The sequence below is a fragment of the Bombus flavifrons genome, chromosome 14, assembly GCF_040668555.2.
Source record: "Bombus flavifrons isolate JBK064 chromosome 14, iyBomFlav1_principal, whole genome shotgun sequence".
Taxonomy (NCBI): Eukaryota; Metazoa; Arthropoda; class Insecta; order Hymenoptera; family Apidae; genus Bombus; species Bombus flavifrons.
The window spans coordinates 8052942-8065982 of NC_138455.1; the positions used below are offsets into that span (position 1 = coordinate 8052942).

At 41.5% G+C, this 13041-nt stretch overlaps 1 protein-coding gene across 8 annotated transcripts in view; it reads right to left on the bottom strand.

The window, feature by feature from the left end:
* The window catches only part of LOC138186964 (zinc finger protein castor homolog 1), a 162608-nt gene that overhangs the window by 64618 nt on the left and 84949 nt on the right, over positions 1–13041 (bottom strand). For 4 of the 8 annotated variants that reach the window (XM_069127321.1, XM_069127320.1, XM_069127328.1 and 1 more), the window contains 3 exons: positions 6644–6711; positions 5138–5683; positions 3807–4095 (listed from right to left, as the gene is read on the bottom strand). In XM_069127321.1, coding sequence (XP_068983422.1) covers positions 3807–4095; positions 5138–5683; positions 6644–6652 — 844 coding nt within the window. In that variant the 5' untranslated portion in view covers positions 6653–6711. Of the gene's footprint in view, positions 1–3806; positions 4096–4843; positions 5048–5137; positions 5684–6643; positions 6712–13041 lie in introns of those variants that run through there. The other 4 variants (XM_069127324.1, XM_069127322.1, XM_069127323.1 and 1 more) reach the window with 2 other exon arrangements.

Genomic DNA, 13041 nt, shown 5'->3' on the forward strand with positions numbered 1-13041 from the left:
CTACTCTGTCCGTGATAGCCAAGTTTCATCTTCGTCGCTAACTGCCTCTCGAAACAACATCCGCTATTTGAATCTAACGAATTCAATGATTCTAGGTCGTTCGCTAAATTATTTAAATTCAAATTTCCGAGAATATTCTTGAACGATGACTGACAAGCGTAGTTTCTCGACAGAAATTAATTTCTTTTCCTCTTCTTCTTCTCACAGGTTGGTTCTCTTGCTTCGAGGTTAATCCTCAATCTCTAATCTTGTTACCGGCTCTTGATGAAGAAATAACGCGTGACAGTGCTTCCATTTGCCACACTCTCGAAGATTCTCAAGCGAGAAGAAAGGATAAGAGTAGATGTGTGTCAGCAAAGATTCCCAATTCCTGACGAAAAGGAGAAGGAGAAGGGAACACACTCTGGTGACGAGTTACGAGGCATGTCGCATTCGATTTCACGCGGTCAGTTTTCTGGTAATTGGCAGGATGGCGTCGTACAACGGACCGTGAATTTAATCGAATACGACGAAAGATTATTCTCAAACCGGATGGGACAATGGGACGATACAAAGAAAGAGTCAATCGACGCGATATACGATATACTCGATCGACCAATAATGGACAGTCCTTCTACGTACATCGATGTAAGATTAACTTACATAATGTATGAATATTATGATCGAAGGTTTACGATTGAAACGATGAGTCATAGCCGAAGAATTTTCACCAAGTGTTAGAATTCGACAATCGACGCCACTTTTAACCTACAGTTCACGTGTCATCTATAAAATAAATTTCGTGATTGATAGACTGAAGGGAATTTAAAATTACGAGAATTAATTCACGTAATGTTCAAAAATATGTGCGATGAAAAATGTATAAAATATCCATACTCTACTGACCAACGAAAACGCTGGTAGTGTTTCGTTGACAGAAAGGGGGCGCAGTAACTAACGAGATTTAATTATTTATACCATTATAACAAACTATTACTAATGCATTCGTATAAATAATCTAATTATCGAGCTATTGTACTTATAAATACATAATGATAATAAATTGTGTACAGATGGAATATCGCATTGTGGTATCTATCACACAATAGATTGCATATATTTATACAAATTTAGACTTTGAAAAATATCACTGCAGAAATAGAATCTAAGCGGAGATTTCTTCTATCATAGAAGATATTATAAACAGTATTTCACGTCGCATGTTTCATGTATCTTTTTTCCTATTAGCCGCATTCTCTACATTTATGCGCCTTTCAATTTTCCATCTAACCAAGAAAAATGCCGATGGCGTTTCATTGATACAAAGAAGACGCAGTAACCAGTTGCGTCTTTGCGAATGAAGAAAACTCAATTCGCCAGGAAGACGTTAATCTGGCAAGGACTTCGGCTATGAATCAATCAGCTCTGGCAGAAGGTAATTCAAAAACTCGACGGCTAGTATCTTCGAGGCAAAAGCCGGACGAAGAATAGCGAAATTGACTCGTTAGTCTGCGGCGTGGACGAGGGCGCGCGCGCGTGCGCTCCAACTCGCTCGCTCGCGCGTCAAGCCGAGGCGTACATACAATACACACCGCGAGGAATTCGTGAGACTGTCAACCCACGCGAGACGCGCGGCAACGGGAAACGATGACGCTGGCTGATCTCAAAGGCATCCATCGATCGCGAGGCAGTCAACGGTTCGCGCAGTCCGACCGACTTTATGAGTTATAAGTCGGCCATCTTGCGAGAGCCATCGCATATTCACGTGCGCGCATATGCGATGCACTGGCAATATGTAAGTGCCACATTCTGTTCTGGTGCATACGTACAGTCTAATCTAAAAACTAGTCTGCCCGCCGGTCGTCACTTCCCTCGTTGCTAATAATTTTCAGCGGCCGAGGAAACTGCAGCGACTGCTACGGTTTCTTTCGCCAACATTTCGATTCTTCGATCATTCGGTATCGGAGCGTTCGACCTGAGAAAGTTGAATACAATTAGAACGGATGGAACACGAACGAACCACGTACCAGAGTGACTGTTTTACTCGTTGTTCTTTTCAAACGGAGGGAACATCTCTCGAACAATTGAAGCAATAAATTGTATTCAGCGTTTTATTAAGAACAGAACATCTCGTTCTTCGGCGCAAGAAATATCCTGAATATACATATACGGGAATTTAATATAAAAAGTACTATAAAGGGTAGTTTAAAAGATCGTAAGTCGATACTACGAGAGCCATTAAATTATCTAAAATACTCTAAATTATATAGTAAGTATAATTGCGACTTCTCCATTCAACCGGTTGATACGACTATAAATAATGAAAAGAAAAGACCTCTCTTGCATAACCGCACCGAGTTGCTAAGATAAGATCTATTTAAAATTCGAATTATTTAGATCAGGTTCAAAGTTGTCGGAATAAGAAGAAGAATCATCGAGAAGGAAAAATTGCCAATTAGAGTGAGATGCAGTCATTTCGAATTAGAAGCGCTATTTACATTATGCCCAAAGTTGTGAGCCAAAGAAGAAGAACTGCGCCAACTTCGATTATGGGACAAGGAAATTGTACAAACAAATTTTACAAGCTCTCCTATTTGGCGTAAAATTGTACGAGATAAGTTTACAGCCTACAATTCCCAATTTGTCAATTCGTCAATATCATCAGTTTCTAAATAATAGCGCATGAGATCGGTTTAATAACAAAAGCAGTCGATTCTTTCTCGATCGATCAGAGTGGTTTCGCGGTAACCTCGTTTCACTTAAGAATCTATCGGAGAGAATAACCAGCCGTATAATCGATAAGCCCGGTTACGATAACAGAAACAATGAATCTCCATAGTTGAATTAATCTGACCAAGCTAATTTCACGTTAACGCCGAGTTTTTCTTTTTCTCTGACGGGCGATAAAACGACGTTAAAAGAGCCGAGGTCGTGAATACCGTGCGTTTGAATAAAATTGATTTTCCGCCAAGTACGATCACGAATGCCAGCCAGTTACAGTTGTCAATTGTTCGTAGCCCAACCCCGAATTCGATGCCAACCAATCGTCCAACGTGCGACAGTTGCCTCGGCTAGCGATTTCGTCGAACACCGAGAGCGCCTTTAATTTCTCTTCAGCGAAGAGTGTGAAGTCCTGCCGCGAATAATAACGATTCGTGGAACCTGACGCGACCACCATCGATGCTCTTCCAAACCGATGGTATTTCGTGGGATCCTTGAAAATCGAGGATCCAACCGTTTTACCCTTTCCCTCTCTCTCTCTTTCTCTCTTCAGCTTCGAGCACCGCCCACGCGTTAATAGCCTCTAGCTGAAGCTTGTACGGCGAACGACAAGTTCTAGTTTGTTCTCGCAAGACGGTCGTTAACAACTGTTAACCTGCTTACTTCTAATTGCTCGCTAGGTGAGTCTTGGATAGAAATAAATGTACATGGTCGGAGAGACGTTTGCAAATAACGAGCTTGGCCTGTGATGGAGTTGCAGTTGTAATTCGATTAGGACATTTGTTAGGTCGCGGATGTTTATACGTTTATGGGAAATTCAAATGGTACACCGATAATAGATAAATTGAAATGCGTATGGTATACCGTACCAATACAATGGTATGTAAAAAAATTTGATTAGGAGATTTGTTAGCAGATTGTAGATATTTATAGGCTTGCGAGAAATTTAAATACTACACTGATATTAGGGAAATTGATATAGCTACGTATCTCATATCTATAACAGTTGCATAGAGAACCTATTTTTTTTTTTTTTTTTTTTTTTTTTTTTTAGAAAACTGTACATTGTAAGTTAAAAGAGCAAGATCAGCAGGAGGAAGACTTACCGTGAGGCTGATGACCAGTCGGAGGGTTCAGAAAGGTCGGCGGTAGCTGTCTGCTCACTGACTTGGCCAATTCTCCTCCCGCCAGCCCGTAGATCGCCAACAACTCCTGCATAGTCGATTCAGCGTACTCCCTCATTCCTTCGAAGGGTTTCCTCTCCTCGCACTCGGTCTCACCGTCACCATCCTGCCCTCGATCATCCTCGAACGGAGTATCGTCCAATCGTCCCGATTCGGTATCCAAAACGCCGCTTCCACTTTTCTCCGACGATTCTGAGTTCGGACTCCTGGCCTGTGGACGATCGATACATGTCACGTGAATGAAATGACGCGAATGAATTCCTATGCAAGTTATTTTGCGTATGTTAACCGACGTGCGATTCCACCAAGCACGCTAGACACCACTAGAAGTCGTTATAACGTTTGACGTTGCATCGAAATTTTCCCGTTGCACGCCGATAAGCGTTGTAAAAGTAAACACGAAATATTCCGTTGCGTGCGTATTATATAAACGGTTAATAATACAGCTAAGGAAATGGCACTTGAACAGAAATTTATCTCACGCTCTGAATATTACATGTAATTAGTTTCTAACCCTTAATTAGTACCGTTGATAATAACACATATAACAGGTTGTGTTTTAATGTAAGGTTACTTAATTTCAGGTTGTTTAAATTTATATTTTACATCCTATTTTTTTTTCTCTTGTTCTTCGTTTTATTTTATCCCCTTCCTTAGGCAAAGAATTGGAACATTATTCATTGAATAAAAAATATTCCTAGACTGTACGGACGTTTGTTTAATTATGAGAAATTTTCAGATGTGAAAACATTCAAAATCAGATATTCGTTTATACGTGTTTAACGAGTGAAGCAAATCCTTTATTTAGGTTCCATTTCTTTAGCTATGGTTATAAAAATATGAATTTGAATAAACATCCGTAGTCTTGATATGCTTCATGAAAAGCACAGCAGTCACATTGATCAATTCCGTAAATTAAAAAATAGAATAACGTTAGAAACGCTGTTTTCTAAATTTACCATTATTTAATCATCTTCGTAAACGAACTCGTGAAAATAATTTGTTTCTTGAGAATTCACTGTTAATCGTGTACTTAATTAATGAAAAGTAGAGTCAAGTCAATTTCGCTTTTAAGCCTGCTGCGTTCTTCGTTTCATTTTCGCCTCAGCTAAGGTTTTCCCGTTACCAAAATGTGTCTTAAGCGTAGAGTAGATACGAAACACCTGTCATCGATACGCATAAAATATGAATAGCCAAATTTTGAGGAACAGCGTATGTATTAAACAAGAAACACCATAGACGAAGATACTCACCTCGGTACCAGGGGAGTAAAGTTTCTGAGATCTGAGCTGTTCCAGGATGAACTTATGCCTAAGTGAATCCCCACTGTCATCGTCAGCCTCGGAAGATGGTGGCCTGGTGGCAACGGACAGATCCATGGGGCTGACCTCGTTGTTGTTCAGCCTTTGCTTCGATCTATCCTCCGCTGGTAACAGCATCGTCTTCCTCTCGTATTCCAGTATCTCACTGGAACTCTCCTCCAACGCTTCCAACTCATCGTCCTCCTTTTCAGACTCATCGGACACTTCCACCATCCGGCTGCTTATCGGCTTGAAGTTCTTGCGTTTGTTACGCGGCTTTTGGATGCTCGTGATCTGCAGCTGGGCCTGGCCCTCGTACTGGGAGTCGCTGTCCTGATCGGCGGTCCCCCGCCGGGTCGTCGCGTAGTTGTACACCGAGTCGGAAAGCATCTCCGCTGATGAGAAAGGAACCGGGGCATCAGACACCGAGGCAGGTGCAGACTCCGGGTCCTTCGACCCGGGAAAAGCGAGGAATCTTAGCTCACACTCGACTCTCCGCTGATGGGAAAGCAACCGGAGCATCAGACACTGATACAGGGGTGAACATTGGGTCTACGGACCCGGAAAAGCGAGGAATCTTAGCTTACAATCGATCTTTCGCTTCTTTAATTCTTTGTAATCATCCTTGTTAGGCAAAGTATTACAGCTTCTATTTATCATAAATTACTTTTTGATTTTGGTCCAGTGAAAGATCGAATATCTTTATGATCAGAGAGATTTACTTCTGATCCAGTGAAAATTGCAATTTTTCCTGATAAAGAGATCCGCTCTTTGTCCAGTAGAAGATCCGATTTTTGTAATCCGAGAGACACACACGATTGGGGGAATCGATTTGCTTTAGGGCGAATCCAGACCCCGTTGCCACGATCGGTCGAGGCTCGTCGAACAGGATGCAGTTCGAAGGACCAAAAGTTATTTACAAATCGCGAATCGAGCGATCTCTAACTGGACACAGGTGTGCTGCAACGCGACGAATCTAACTGTTACTCGATATATATTTCGTTTTCTTCGATTCTTCCTAATCGGCCTTATTAATCGAATTCTCGATGCTTTATTCTACTTCTCTCTTTAATCCAGTAGAAGATTGAATATTTTTCCGATCGAACAGATACAAAGGATGGAATTCAAAGGACCAATTCGTTAATTACGAATGTTACTTGCGAATCTCGAATCGAGCGATGTTTAACTGGAGGACGCGAAGTATGTTGCAGCGCAACGCGAAGGCCGTTCTGCCCGCTTGTCGCGAATGAATTTTTAACATTAATTAGAATTCAACCGGTTCGTACGAACGTTAATTGAACGTTCTTGGAATCGTTGAAGGAGCCGAGCGCGGCTATTACGATTCGATCAAACGGGACGGCGCATGACGCAATTGCAAGGCTGGCTATGTTTCCTCGCTAAAGTATCGTAACGAGGGGTTGCTGTGCGGTGATACATTAGCAAAAGGGAGTGTCTTACTGGGGCCATACGGGCTGGTTACGGCGGACATCTCGAATCTCCTCAATCGGCCGGCTCTTCAATGCATTCTGAAACAGAAAAACACGACCAAACGTCATTTTCATTTGTATTTTACACCTGGATGGTTTAATCGTACTAATTTTTCTTGCCTTGAATTGAACTGAATTCGACAATGCATAATAGAATTCTGATAGATCGCATAGTTTTCACCACGATGGTGTTTCGTCATTTGATATTTAGACGATGGAAGCAAATGAACGCTATAACGTGTACGTGTATGTTATATGTATATAGTTAATTGGAATTGAAGCAATGTAATTGTATTTCTGTCTTACTAATATTATCAAAAACGCTTGCGTGTTTCTTAGGTAATTGCGGAAGCGAAGAATCTGATAGCAAGTATTTTCACTGATTTCGCGATTCTAGTGCTTAAGGAAATTACATGTTTATTTTATGTAGCTTTTATTTTTGTTAATATGCTGCATTACTACATCAATCACCGTTGTTTCTTAAATTACTTATCCTCGCTCTCATGTCTTACAGATACAATCCAATAATCCGACATATTTGATAGACCAACACTGTGAAAATTCCTAGCACGTCGCATTATAGGAGTTTTGTCGCAGTTCATTTCTGAGAAATGATATTTTTCAAAGACATCTATTTGCATTATCAGTAATTAACAGAAAAAATTTGTTTGCAAGAATCTATGAAAAATTCGATCGAATACGAATCCATCAAGAAACAGAACACGAACCACGCAAAATGTTAAACGTGGCTCAAACTGCAAAGGGTTGATATCTTCAGTTTCTACCGCGAGTCGACGTTTCCCCTAAATTTGGCTAATAAACTACCAATGAGAATAAGGAACGGTGGTTCCCTGCACAGCTGACACAATCGTCGGAACGTGGAAAGAAATCCCCGACACGTCTCGGTTATCTATTTCTGTGTCAGTGCGAAAGTGGGTTAAAGCAAGTTCAGCGAAACCCCTGTGTGTTGCCCGGGCCTGTTACAGGCTGCCGAGTGCCGAACCAAGAACCCGTCCACGTTCGCACCACTGGAACGAGACGCGAGAACAAGGCGAAAACAAAGGCACGTCGCCGTAACAAAAGCTACGCTGATATACGAGCGCTGCTCGGTCAGCCGAGTAGACGGGCCTGCGATAACATGAAACGAGGGACAATTCGTTTCTACGTTGGTGAAACCGCGTCCATTTTCGTAGCGTCTCGATGCTCCTTTCGAATTAGCCGTCGATCACTCGGAACCGCCAATTCGTGGAACTTGAACAATTGGAAACTGGATAGTTCACGAGTCGAGCGTAATTTCACCCTTAAACATTCTTTCCGCTAAATTTTTATTTTCATTGAAAGAAGATATCATCGAGCATTTAACTTAGAAAGGGTTGGATTAATATACCAGAGACATCGATAGGTAGAAACGGTGAATTTTTACGCATTTACGGGAAACTTGGAAATACGCAAATACACGCAATAATACGAAATATTTTGAAGTTATATTCACAAAAATATGAACAACCCAGTTTATCTATGAAGGGTGAAATATTCGTAATTAACGATCACGTACAAATTTCACAAGGATACGAAAGAAATTTGTTTCGCGAGCCGAAACGTAGTCTATTAACGTGGTAGATAATTCTGTGATCTGCGATGCAATAGAGGTGGTGTGATATATACATATTTTCAATTCACTATCTCGATCTCAATTATTACATAGAATTGTTAATGTGGAAGCAATTAAAAGCCAACAAACTTGTTTGCAGGAATTGAATTAGCTGTGGCAGTCGTTCTTCTCGTTTCATCATTCGTTAATCATTTATTTCAGGCTGTTGATTACCAGTTAGCTCTCTCAATCGATTTGGATGACTCCGCCGGAGGCATCCATGGCTCGCTGCCTAATTCGGCCTGAAAATCGTTAGTTCCGTTTTTGCCTGGTTCATTATCGGTTATTTATTTCCGCACTAAAACTGCCCCATTAAAGATCCCCGACGAATATGGCAACGCGACCGTTCAGCTGCGCCACAAGAAACCATTTTCCCCCGACGTGGTCGCTCCGAAATTCCATCTTGCCCTCCGCGACAAGAACATCTTCCATTCTACCGTAGACTTACGGGACGAGACACGAGCTGTCATTCTTGATCTACTTGTTCACTGACAAACTCAACCCTGATGCTGGACCCACGTTACTATTCGCGAACGGTACGCAAGCAGTTCACGAACTATATTTGTTGGCGTCGTGGTGGCTTCTGGCACTTTTGCCACCAGCGTACAGTAAGTAAATTCGTCAACGATTCTCGCCGATATTTCCCTCTACCTACGATTTCTTACTCCTAACGATACTTCATATAATTTTAATAATTTATGCACATAAAATGAGACCTCGTTCTAATAAACTGTTCAATTTGAATGACCTTTTATTCTCGCCGGATTCAGGTATTTGCGGTTTGCTTTAAACGGCATTCGCGATTCTCCTTTCTCGACTTTCTTACGCATCCTCGTCCAATTAACCCCTCGAGAACGAAACTGGTTTCGTGATTAAGGAAAGGGTATCTTATCTCCGTTTCTTCGACATAAATGACGCGATGCTTGAAATGTTTGAACGTCATTGATTATTTGAAGAAATGAACTAAACGAACATCGCGTCGATACCGGGTCAAATAAAAATTATCTTCGTCCGTGGACTTTAAACGGCCAAAATCCAACGAACTCCAATCAAAATCTAACGAACTATTCAGGACTTTCGAACTAGCCGAAAAACCAGTACACGTGGAAGGTACTGTGTTTTAGTTGACTGAGCAAAAAGAATTCGATCTAAGGTGAATTTCCCTAGTGGGCACGGTGGAAGTTGAACGCGATTGGAGCGTGCGTACTAGGCGGGCCACGTGAGTCTGTTCGAAGCGTGGATACAAGAGGCATTCTCAACGGGGATGTAACACGAGTGGACGATATGTCCGAGCGAGAGACCAGGCTCTTTTTTTGCTGACTATACACAGAAGGGATAATTAACATCTGTTACAGTACGTATAGCGAGCGGGCCGCCCCGTTTCACCCCCACCATCGCCAACGGGGCGGACCTTGAATACATTATCACCCTGTTTGCACATGTACGTACGTAGAACCGGGCCGTCGAATCGGAGTGCAGCGCGATCGACCCTGAACAATGGGATCCGAGTGTCTTTGTCGTCGCTGTGCAAGGTACATCTTTTCTCTTCTCCGTGAAATCCTTCCATTTTTCTACCCTTGTGCGCTGCTGACACGTTAACGGTGGTAAAATGGTTTAAAGAAGGTACACGGTACCGAAAAACATTTCACATGATATTGCTGGAGAAGGTGTTGGCAAATGCAGTATAATATTTACTTGTAGCGTATAGTGTCGGCGAAGGATGGCATAAGAGCAAAGCGCGGAAGGATGAGCGAAGCGCGTGGCTAGAAAAATGATAAAAATAGAAAACTCGCGTTTCTTGGCTGCGGGGTGTAAATCGGATAAATTATTATTATTATTATTATCAACGCTATTATGAAATAGAATATTTGGCAACAATCAAATGTCCTGGTGTTTTTTTTTTTTTCTTTTTCAATCTATCGCGGTTCCCAAGACAAGATACGGAAAATTCGCGTGGCAGTCAACGTGTTGAAGAAACGTTCGAATGAAAATTAACTAAGCCCAAGTCTGACGTGATTCTTAAATCTTTATGTTTCGATCTTGTTTGAATAAGCGAAAGCTATAGAAGTGAAATTGCCAAAATAAAGACAAAGAATAGCTAGATCGCTGTTAATTAATAAAAGGAACTCAAAAAATTAAGAAAAGGATTTCAAAATTCCTTTTCGATAATCTATAGACATGGAAGGAATTTCGCCTGAGAACTCATTGTCTGCTGCGTCTCTTCTTTCGAGGAAAGAGAAATTCCTGGTTCGTTGGCCTAGATTCTTGGGGTGCCGGTCTCGAACCCATCGAGAATAAAAGTCGGAAAGTGTCCACGACGGGAAACCTTGAAATTCTTCGGACTATTATTCGCGTACGGTTGCAAAAAGCCACGACTGAGCTCCTAATGATTCAATTTGAATGGAAGACGCACGCGCGCGTGGACTGAGGGATGATTAGGAAAAAAAAGTCGAGCAAACGATTCGCGCGTTACGCCTCGACGATGATGAATTCAGGCTGGTTACCGCGAATGGAAGAGCCGGTTGGGGCTGGCTCGCGATGCTCGATGGATATTGAGACATTTTCCTAGGACTTGCTCCTTCCTTTTCTTTCGTCGAGGCAAAACTTGAAACCTAGAATCCTTAATGAACGTTGTCACACTTGAGGAAACAACTCGGGAATGGTGTTTCTTCGGGATTCTGGTTTTTATGCGCTGTCATTTACGAGATAAACTTTATTACTTAGGTTAGAATTTTCTATCAATTAACCTGTCTTTTTGTCGATAGCAGATATAGTTGGAATTTTTTCAATTATTTCAAGAAAATCGATAAGAAGAAAAGTTACGTTGATCAATTCCATTCGTTAAAATACAGAGAAATTTTCCATCGAATTTGGAAAAATTACTCATTCATTATGCTAAGCTCTGCGAATTGGGATAGATATAAATAAATAGCGACGATTACAAATATCGTTCTTTCGAGAACTCTGAAACTTACGATCATTCGTGGCGTCTCTCCGTGACAAATAAAAAATTCATCATTCATTCATCAATTCATCAAACATCGAGCACTAATTAGATCGCAGAATTAGAAGGCACAAAAGTAATTTCACGTTTCATTCTCTTTCTCCTGGATTTCTGCTTTTATTGATCAAACTGTCGATTTAAGGAACGATTGCCTAATTTTCTAGAAACATTAAGAGGTGTTCGAAAACTTCGTACGATTCTTTAGAGGTGTGGAATTTAGGTTTGGATACAAACCATCCAATTTACCTACGGAAGACTAATTACGTACTTGGTTAATGAAATTGAGAAATCCACAAAAAGTGGACTTAATCAGTTATCTCTGGAGATATTCATATCTGTCTGAAGATTGTAATATTCGTAATAAATTACTCGGAGCGTAACCATCGTTGCCAGTTTCCCAGTAAATCATCTCGTCGAGCGAGCAGATCACCGCCACTACCCTTGGAATCTGTACAAGAAATCGCGTCTAACAGACTCAACAGACCAGAGACTCCATATATCGTAGCGAAGAAAAATTGAGTAGAAACAGGCCACTGGGCGTTCTGATCCCGAGGGAATTCGATCGAAGGTCAACGTTCGCGTGCAACAAGATCGTTCAAGGTGCGTTCAAGCTAAAGCGAACGAACGCCATAGCTTTTCCTCCGCTTTGCTCAAATTCAGTAGCGATGAATCGTTCACAAGCCAAATGCGCACATTTCGCAATTTTTTAAATTTCACCCTCGAAACTGTCGATCGATGCTTATCGATTTTTTCTACTTTTCGTTGCACAGGAATTACCATAATCAATAATATACCGTAAGTGGTATATTTTTGAAACATGCGATAAGCAACTATCTAGCGAGGGGCGTCGACTTCTTTTCCCTTCGATCGTTAAAGGAAAAAATGACAGCAGCCAAAAAACAACGATAGCTGTGAATGTCCTGTCTGGAATCAACTGTAATATATCTATTTACAATATACTTTTTATCGAGAATTTCGTCTGGTAGAAAAAGCGATTGAAAATCGCTGGTCTAAAAGGCACTGTAGCAGAAAGGAACGATCACGAATTCTGGCAACGCGTGTACGAAGCAAGCCAGAAGAGACAGTAGCAGAGTCGTGAGAGTGGTGGCTACACTCGACATAGCTCGACGCTGATGCCGATACCAGAAGCAGGAAAACAAAAAAGCAGGCGACGTAACGCGTTCGTTCGTCAAACACTTGAATGTAATGTTGCCAGGCCTGGGGGCTGGACGGGCCTCGTGGCTTTTCAAGTGTCTGCTGGAATACCGGTAGATTATTCAAATTCGCCAGCGACTTAAAGCCTTAAAATAAGCGTTGCTTATCTCTCCGACGTATTTCCTCGAGTGGGTCTCGATCGTTCGGGAAAACGACGTTTGCCTCTGGTCCGCGTGTAATTGTTTTCCTGAGACGTTACTTTTTTCTGACATTGCTTTCGAGTATCAGTATGCTTGGCGTAAAATTGCACTTTCCAACTTGGTCGTCGTGAACTCGACTTTTCGATTACTCTCGTTCGCTGTGGATCGTACACTTGCTATCATAGAGTGGATATTCATACGAATTTACGCTTTTATGAAAATAATTGAAAGAGTAAGACGTAGATAGAGATTTGTTTCGTTTATTTAGCATTGTAAGGAGTGCTGTATTTTGCATATTTATGTTGTTCCACGTCATGTGACTCAGATCCGCGACGAACTCATTAATCATATTTAATCGT